Source organism: Dromiciops gliroides, chromosome 2 (genome assembly GCF_019393635.1).
Source record: "Dromiciops gliroides isolate mDroGli1 chromosome 2, mDroGli1.pri, whole genome shotgun sequence".
Classification (NCBI taxonomy): domain Eukaryota; kingdom Metazoa; phylum Chordata; class Mammalia; order Microbiotheria; family Microbiotheriidae; genus Dromiciops; species Dromiciops gliroides.
The window spans coordinates 354,536,164-354,545,286 of record NC_057862.1 but is presented as its reverse complement, the minus strand read 5'-3'; the positions used below and the strand labels follow the sequence as shown (position 1 = coordinate 354,545,286).

The window sequence follows — 9,123 nt, the reverse complement described above, 5'->3', positions numbered from 1 at the left end:
AACAGGGAAGATAGGGCTCGTAGAAATCACATGGTCACCTGCCTAGTTGAGGGAATGAGAAGGGGGGTTAAGAAACAAGTCAATTATGGAAAGGTGAGGGAGATAACACAGGGGTCTGATGAAAATCCTGCTGTCTTCATGAGCCGCTTAGCAGACTCTCTGAAGAAATATACTAACCTAGACCCCCAAAGAGATGTAGGAATTACTGTCCTCAATATTCATTTTATCAGCCAGTCTGCTCCTGACATTAGGAGAGAGCTCCAGAAGTTAGACTGGGGTCCCCAGATCCCATCCTCACAACTCCTTGACATTGCTTTTAAGATTTTTAATAACAGGGACCTTGCAGTAGCCAAAGAGAGAGAAAAGATGGCTCGTGCCCGCTCCATAGACCAAGCTTCTATAATAGCAGCCGCCATCACCACATCTGCTACCAGCAGAACTCCGGCTGGCCGAGATTCTGGCAGCTGCAGTAAACCGGGACACAGAAGTGGGGGACGCCGCACGAAGGTGAGGTCAGCTCTCCTACCTCTTTGTCCCCAGGGCAGCACCCAAGAGATCGGCTCTGCAGCTTGCTCTCCTGACCAGCATCGTGTCGGGCCTATGGCCAAGCTGGACATAGGAGGCAAGCCTAGGAATGGTTTTGGGGCGACCTCTGTCTTACTCTCTGGTTCAGGTCCTAGCATGCAATCAAGGCACAAAGTAGGGATGGGATAAAAGGGACCCTTAATGTAGACAGACACTGCCTATCACAGAATTAGGCTTGAACTCCCTCCTGTAAAGCAGGCCACACCCTGTCCTGCAAAAAGGTCCCACTTGACTCCTGATCTGATAAAGTCCCTTTTCCCTTTTGCTCTGGTCAGTTTTAATTTTTTTGTTTAAGTCTGTTCCATCTAGGCTCTAGGATTCATGACACTGTGCCTACGTGTTACCTCTGGACTCTCTGGGCCCCTCACAACTCCGAGCATTCCAGGCCTTCTCCACTTCTCTCCCCTTCCCCTCCCTTGCGCCGTGATTTCTTCGACCCCCGGTCAGCATGAAGCAGTTTCAGAAGAATCTTCGTCCCCTTTCCTTATATATAGAGAAGTGGGGAATGTCATGGGGCGCAGAGCACCCCAGAATTTCTCTGGGGCACACCGAGGAATCTTCTCCTTGAGAAACTAAACCAGAGGACAGATAACGCCTAGAGGAACCAAATCGGACTGAGCTAGCTTGGGATTCCTACCCTTCATTCCGGTCTCCCTTATCCTGGGGAGATAAGTTTGGGTGTGGCTGCGGCCTTTGTGTCCTGAAGAGGGATCCATAGCCACCCCTCACCCAATTCCTTTAGTCACTACCAGTGGGGGATGGTCCTCCACTGCTCACCCAATTCCCCCAGCTACCACCAGTAGGGGATGGTCCTTTCTCACTAAAGGAACTTTTCACGGGCAGATGGGCCACCCCCATCAGTCCTCTATAAAAGTACCTTCCGGTCTCCTGTTCGAGGAGATTTGGTACCTCTGAGCCATGTGCTTTATGCCAAATCTCCCCATGAAAAGTCTAAGGATTTCTTTCATGGTTTCCCTCCCCCCACCCTTCCCTTCCCTTGCTCCTAAATAAACTATCACCTTGTTCTAACTAAGTTTTGTGTGCAAGAGGGTGTAATTCTTTAAAGAGGAATTCCCAAGAACCCCAACCCCAACCCGTACCCCATTTTCCCACTATATCACTATCAATTTTTGTACTTCTCTGAAGCTATCATTCCTTCCTTCATTCCCTAGGAAGCTCATCACTGGGAATTATCATCATGCTGCAAGATTGAATCTGCCTAGTACTTATCTCTCTGAGAAGAGCAGGAGGTGGGCTCCAGGGGCTCTATATAAAGAGGGAACTCGGCACCATTTTTCTTCTCATTCTACACTGCTACTGGACTTCAGCAGGCCACTGAGCTATGTAACCCCCCCCCCCCAGCCCCACATTTTCAGGTCTTCCCCCATTAAGACTGTGAGCTCCTTGTCTTTTTATTTCTATCCCCAGCACTTAGCAAGTGCTACATAAGCATTAGCCTTTATTATCTATAAGGTTTTTGTCACTGGGAAATAAGTGGTGGGGGTTCTTTACACTCACCAACGGTCCAATTAAAATTAAAATGGTCTTTTATTGGGCGCTAGAGAAAGTGATGGAGAGGGGAGTTGAAGACTTAGCCTCAAGGGGAGGAGATGGCTTAGAGACATCTTCCACCCAAAACAGAAGGAAGGCCAAAGCTTTTATAGAAGATAGATAGGGTGACCACCTGACAATGGAAAGTTCATTTTGGGGGTGGGGTAAGATTCCTGAGAGTCAGAGGGGTTTTTTCTTCTTTTGGAATCATGGTCCTGACCTCTGGAATTCTCTGTCTCCTACCTCAGGCAGTAGCCATACCTGACTTTCCTGCTGTAGAATTTTATCTCTGCTTAATTCTTAGGTGGGTCCATCCTGATATCTAGTTGACCAAGCTAAACTTTAATAGTTTTGTTATCTGGTCACCTTTGGTTTTGCTTCTCAAAGGAGAAACTTCTGAGTTATCCTAATATCCTAACTTAGCCCCATGTCAGTTACATGTCTTTAAAACAGGCAGCAGAAGGAACTTCAAGCCCATCAGCCACTTCCCTTGTTCAGAGGGTTGAGTAATAGGGACAGGCTGTCGGGTGATTTGGGGGGCGGGGCAGTTGTCTTAGCTTTGGGATAACCTTGATGTCAGCCAAGATCAGGGCTGTTCTGGGTAGGTGTGTTTCCTTTATAGGCTAGGTGGACCCACCAATCAGCACAGCCCTGCAGGTTCCATTTCTTTGACCTCTATGGTTACTTCTAAGTTTTGAAAAGGGGAGAGAGAATAGTTCCCCTTTGTTCCACAATTTCCCCCTTTTGATACTTCTTTAGAAGTATCATCCAGGGCAGCTAGGTGGCGAAGTGGATAGAGCACTGGCCCTGGAGTCAGGAGGACCTGAGTTCAAATCCAGACTCAGACACTTAACACTTACTAGCTGTGTAACCTTGGGCAAGTCACTTAACCCCAGTTGCCTTACCAAAACAAACAAAAAAAAGAAGTATCATTCAATCTGGACTAATATATATGACAGATGTTCACACCTAGTGATTAGTATTTGTTTTTATTTTCAAGTTTGGGGGTGGGGGCAGGGCATCACTGTAGCCTAGAGTAGGAGGGGCCTGCCATAGGTGCTGAGGCCTCACACCACAAATTTGTTCTTGGTGAAAGAGTTGCTCTTGGTGGCCGTGTCTGCATGGGCCTGGTAGCCAATAACCACTCTCGGTGAGAGCCCCAGCCGCTCCTTGTAGATGCGTCTAGGAGGCAAAGGAAATACTAGGTTTTCCACCCATCGCTTCCCAGGATCTTCCTCCTTCCAGTCTCAGCATTTTCTGCTCCTCTCTACACTTCACCCCGGAAAGCCTTTGCTGCTTCCCCCTCCTCTCCCCTCCATGCTTACCCAATAAAGGTGACAGCTGCCTGGTCCTCAGCCTCACTGGTCCAGATGGCTATTTTGTCCCCCTTGGTGCGAACATTGAGGACAGCCCCACACACCTCCTCACTGTACTCCTCAAAGGCCTCCCCAATCAGACAAAGAAGCTGTACCCAAAATAATAGAATGAAGTATTTAGCGATGACTTGGAAACCCTGGGACTAAAGTCCTTCTCAGAAGCTAGACCCAGCCTCCTCCCCCCCCCACCCAAAAAAAGAAGAAGCTATGGATCTTCCCTGGGAGAATCCCCTTCCCAACCCCAGGCAAGGCGCAGGATCTTGTCCAATCCTCTCATTTTACAAAAGAGACTTCTTCCTTTCCTTCTCCCTAGGCCCCAAGTAGGGCTCCAGTCACCCTGAGAAGGACTTTAGTCCCAGGGGTATCTGGATGAACTATGGGTATAGCCTTAGTGGGTGGGGTGAGTGCAGCCTGGGGTCCCTGTAAGGGGTACCTTCTCTCCCTCCCTCCTTTCCCCTCCCCACCCCAGTCCCATAACTGACTGTTTCCAGCCAAAGCCTGTCAAGGTTGTTTTGACGCTGTTGCTTGGCCAGGCTGACCAGCCAGCGACCACCATGCTTGTTCATGCTATCTTCCCACATCGGCTCAATACCATTCTAGGGTGGAAAGAGAAGAAGACATTCCATTCACCCCGATCTGGGCTACTAGAAGTCAGAGACCTCTGCTACCACTTAGCTCCCCATGCTGTGCTAGAGAAGACTCTCCCTTCCGAGCCTAAGAAGGCTCAATTCCCTGCCGCGCCCCAGACTTGGCACTCTCCAGCAGGGAGAAAGCTGAGAGGAATAATTTCTCCCTAGGGCCAACATGGTGAATCATCCCTCCAACATCTCTACCTCCACCTTCCTCTACCTCAGCTCTTTCCCTAGAGAAAGGGGAGCTAGCTTAGCCAAGCCTTGACACCCAGGTTTGCAGGGTTTCAGAATTAAAAGGAACCTTTAAAGATCTAATTTAGCCCCTCATTTCACAGGTGAGGACACTGAGGCCCAGGAAGGGGGAAGAATTTACCCATGTTCACACAGCAAGTTAATGCCAAAGTCAAGAATGCCAACTCAGGTTTTCTGAAATCAAGTGGAACATTCTTTCCACTATACCACACTGTATCCAGGTGATGTTAATTCAGATAGGAAGAGTTTTTCTCCCTCCCCTTCCTCTAATATCCCTCAGGTGGAAGGTTCTGTGGGGTAAGGAGTATTACCTTGAACAGGGCATAATCACAGCCAGAGGAGAGTTTGCTGGCCAGTTGGATGTGGCTGTAGATCCTGTTGAAAAGAAAGTAGGGAAAGCCTAAAGAGACACCATAACACCTTCCCTGCTGGGGGCCTGTGCTATGTAGAAACTGTGTTATCAACGTGAAAAAGAAGGCCCAGAAGAAAAGTCTAGTCCCAGAGCCCAGCCACAAGTACCAGAAGGATGGGAGGAACTCCAAGGGCAAGAGTTTAGGGCAGAAGCCTAAAAGGGATCACAGGCTATACAGCTAGAGAGGACCTTGGAGTCTCTCCACTTTTGACCCCCTTATTCTATAGATAGAACATGGGTTATACGGAGAACGCACAAGTATTCCCTGACTCATGGACACCTCAAAATTCCAGTTCTGGCCACAAGGTGACCTTGAAAGGACTTGATTTTTTAGTATGATATGGCCCAGTAGCCTCTTGTTGTGTCCCACCACAACGATCGAAAAGGGACAGGATGCTTTATCCATTAGAAGAAGGGAGGACTTCTGTCTCTGTTCCTTCAACTCTATCACAAGTGGTCACTAGACTCTGTCTAGACAGAAGGGGTGTTGGCTTTCCCCATCCCAAGGTCACTTCTACCTGGAGCACAAACTCAACTACTCAATCTTGTACCTGGACCCCTTGGCCGATTTTTCTGCTTTGATTTTCTATCCTCATTACATTGCTGAGCAATCAACCTAGAGGTGGCCATGTCTAGGCTTGGAGGAGACCCTAGTAAGTGAGAGATCTGAAGGTCCAGGCCCATTAAGTGAAACAAAGGGGAGTTTCTTCATTGATGCCCCAGCAGTTCTTCAATGTTAGATGTGTGGGTTTGTCCAGAATCAAAAACCACTTCTGGGCCAACAGGCTGCTGTTTCCCTTTCGTTTCCACTAAGGGGCCCATCTGTTCTGGGCCCACAAAGGCAAGAAATGTTAGCAAATGCCATCCAACCCACATAACAGATTTACCAGTGTCACACAGGGAAAAAGTAACAATCAAGAATCACACTCAGACACTGAGGCTAAATCCAGAGCTATGTGCATCAAGCCACAAGGAAAATCCAGGGCCAGGCAAGACTAAAAGAGACCTTCTTCCCCAGTAACCAAAAGGGATCTTTTTTTTTTTGGTAGGACAATGAGGGTTAAGTGACTTGCCCAGGGTCACACAGCTAGTGTCAAGTGTCTGAGGCTGGATTTGAACTTGGGTCCTTCTGAATCCAGGGCCAGTGCTTTATCCACTGCGCCACCTAGCTGCCCCCCAAAAGGGATCTTTTCATTCACATTTTTACCAAACTCTAAATGTATGAATTGTTTTCTTCACAGCTGTTCTGGGAGGGAGATAGGAGAGTTGGTAATTAACCCATTTTACAGATGGGTTCAAATACTAGCTCTGCTATTAACTCATCATGTCACGATTGTTGTTAAGTTGTTTCAGTCATGTCCAACTCTCCATGACCTCATTTGGGGGTGGGGGTGATGTTCTTGGTTAAGATACCAGAGTGGTTTGCCACTTCCTTCTCTAGCTCATTTTATGAAGGAGGAACTGAGGCAAACAGGGTTAAGTGACTTGCCCAGGGTCACACAGCTAGTAAGTCCAGAGGGTGGATTTAAACTCTAGAAGGTGAGTCTTCTTGACTCCAGGTCTAGTGCTCTATCCACTACACCACCTAGCTGCCCTCTGTCATTGTAGACCGGTCACTTTACCTATGTGCGCAGTGGTTATCTGGCTTATTCAAACTTGTAGATATTGGGGCCAGGACCTTCGACCCTGGTCTTCTGCTTCCCCCATACTGCCTCTCATCACTGATGAACACTCAGCAGAGGCATGATAGCCGTCTTTGAGGATTTGAAGGGCTGTCTTGTGAAAGAAGGATGAAACTAGCTCTGTTTGGCCTGAGAGGGCAGAATGAGGAGGGAGCTCCATTTTGCCTGGATGTTAGGGAAAACCTCCTCATAGTCTGAGCTGTCCTGAAGCAGAGCTACCATCAATGTCTCAAGAGGAAGCCCTCAGTGGAGGTCTTTAAGGAGATTGGCAGAACACCACTTAAGGCATGTTGTAGAAAGGATTCTCGTCCAGGCATGTGTTACCTGCAGAGATCCCATCAGCAGCAAGAATACTTCTGTGATTTAGACCCACCCAAGCCCAAAGGAGTCTAAAGCTTAGCATGAGGACCCCATTTCTGAGGGGCAGACACACACATTATGGAAATAGACCCCATTCAAATGGCAAAGTGTGTTGTCCTTTGGGGTGGGATCTTTCCGAGGGTGCTGGTCACAGGTAGAACTAAGAGAAGAGCTAACAGGGGTGTCAGATTACTCCTCCCAGTGGATTCCTACCCCCAGGGGAGCCTCCAGAGAAAAAGAAGGGTCTTTTTTTAGGGGAGAGAATGAGGGTCAGACAGAGCTCCCCCTCCTTCACTGGCAGAGCTTGGCCAGTGAGCAGAGCATGGCTCAGTCAATCGGGAGCTAAAACTGTACTTCTTCCCCACAACCCCACCCCCTCTTCCCTCCCTGGGCCCAGCTGAAACTCCTTCCACCAAAGCCCAGATACCCACGCCCAGAAGTCTTCAACGGTATCAAACTTGGTGACCAGGTGAAGGTTGTCCTGCCAAGCCCTGTTCCTGTCATTCTTGAAGAACCATAAGGCCCACCTGGAGGGGGTGGGGAAGGGGGAAGGGAGACAGAATGAAAGCAAAACCGTGAAACTCAGTTAGACCATATTAAACAAGTATAATGGGAAAAGGTTGTGTAACGTTTTTTGGTGTCCAGGGTCCTGGGTTCAAATCATAGCTCTGCTACTGACTCAATATGTGACTAGGACTTTCACTTTAATTCCCAAGGGCCTCAGTTTCCTCTTCTGTAAAATAAAAGGATTGAGCTAAATCATCCAGACAGTTCAGTACCTCCTAACTCTAAATCTTAGGAGCCAAGCCCTGGGGCAGAAGAAGCAGAGGGAGGGAGGGCAGGAAGGGAAGAAAAGAGCCTTACTAATAAACTGAGGCAAGTGCACAGGGGCAGCCCCACCAGTACCTGTTCTCCAGAGGATGCTTCTCCAAGTCTTCCCCAAGAGACAACTTCCTCCCCCTTGGGGACTCCTCAGGCATTTGGGCTTCAGTCTGCAAATCTTGTACCTGGCCAGCAGAGGGAGGGAAGGAGGGAGAGAGGGGGACAGGGGTCAAACTCCCTGATGGGCTGCCTTCCACTTTTGCTCCTCCATCCCTCTAAGCATAAAGCCCCTGCCAAGTTCATGGCCAGAGTAAAGACAAGGTTGGGGTATGAGAGACACATAGGAAGTGGGGGGTGGGGGTATCAGACTCACAGTTGGAGCAGCGGTAGCCATGCTTAGCCTAAGACCTCAGCCCAGGGAGCTCCATTTATCCTCTGACCACAAAGGAGGGCATGGCTCTTAAAGGAACAGTCAGCATCTCCTAGCTGTCTCATCTCTAAAGTTGAAGCAGGGTGTATTTCTGACTGAATTGATTCCACAGCCCTGTCTTCCATTCCTCTTCCCCATCCCTAGGCACCCAAAGGGTCTCAAAAGCATCTTAGGCATGTGGGAGCTGAATTAATCTATGTTTAATCAAGTGAAGTCACTTCCCTCCTCCGAAAATTTTCATTGGCTCCCTATTGACTAAGTCAGTTTCCCAACATTCAAGGCTCTCTCAGCAAGCTGGCACCGTTCTCCTTTTCCAGACATCTAACTCTTGGACAGATTGCCTTCCTTCAACCTCTTTGCCTTTTAAATTCCTTTAAAGTTCAACTCAAATACCATGTCCTTCTCTAATGCCCTGCGCCCCCTTGGAAAGACCTGCCCCCTCAGGGATCACATAAGAATAACTATAGGGACTAGACCTGTGATTTCACTGATATAGGAAGCTCCCACAGGGAGAAACTCCCTCTTCCAATACAGGTTGGCACCTTTTCCTGTTTGTATTTATTTGTTTGCTTGTCATTTTTCCCATTAAATTGTGAGCTCTGTGAGGGCAGGGACTATTTCTTTCTTTGTATCCATAGTGCTTAGCCCTGTACCTAGAACACAGTAGGTACTTAATAAATATTCATTGATTGACTGAATCTCAGCTACTTAATAGTCTTAGAGAGCTGTCTAGAGCACTGAAGTTAAGTGACTTGTCCAGGGTCACACAGACAGTATATATTACAGCAGGACTTGAACCCAACCCTTCTTAGCTCTAGGCCAGCTCTCTATCCACTGTGCCAGATAGATTTCACATAATATAGTGAAAAGAATGCTAGATTTAAAGTTCAAGGAGCTGGGTTCAAATCTTAGCTCTACCACTTATTACCCATGTGACCTTGGATAAGTCATTTAACTTTCTTGGTCTTTGATTTCCTCCAATAAAGCAAAGGGGTTGGACTAATGGCCTCTAAAGTCCCCT

At 48.1% G+C, this 9,123-nt stretch overlaps 1 protein-coding gene across 1 annotated transcript; it reads right to left on the bottom strand.

The window, feature by feature from the left end:
• Positions 1–3,203: 3,203 nt before the first annotated feature.
• On the bottom strand, positions 3,204–8,066 carry EIF4E1B (eukaryotic translation initiation factor 4E family member 1B). The gene is made up of 7 exons (XM_043988740.1): positions 8,046–8,066; positions 7,757–7,857; positions 7,282–7,377; positions 4,708–4,771; positions 3,995–4,108; positions 3,462–3,601; positions 3,204–3,318 (listed from the first exon to the last, which is right to left on the bottom strand). The coding sequence occupies exons 1-7, from the start codon at positions 8,064–8,066 to the stop codon at positions 3,204–3,206; spliced, it is 651 nt and encodes a 216-aa protein (XP_043844675.1).
• Between the last annotated feature and the right edge of the window lie 1,057 nt (positions 8,067–9,123).

Coding starts and splice junctions, on each gene's coding strand:
- EIF4E1B (XM_043988740.1), bottom strand. CDS start 8,066: ATGGCTACCGCTGCTCCAACT. Junction 3,602..3,994: donor ACAGGCTTTGGCTGGAAACA/GTCAGTTATGGG, acceptor TTTTGGGTACAG/CTTCTTTGTCTGATTGGGGA. Junction 3,319..3,461: donor GCAGCTGTCACCTTTATTGG/GTAAGCATGGAG, acceptor TTTGCCTCCTAG/ACGCATCTACAAGGAGCGGC.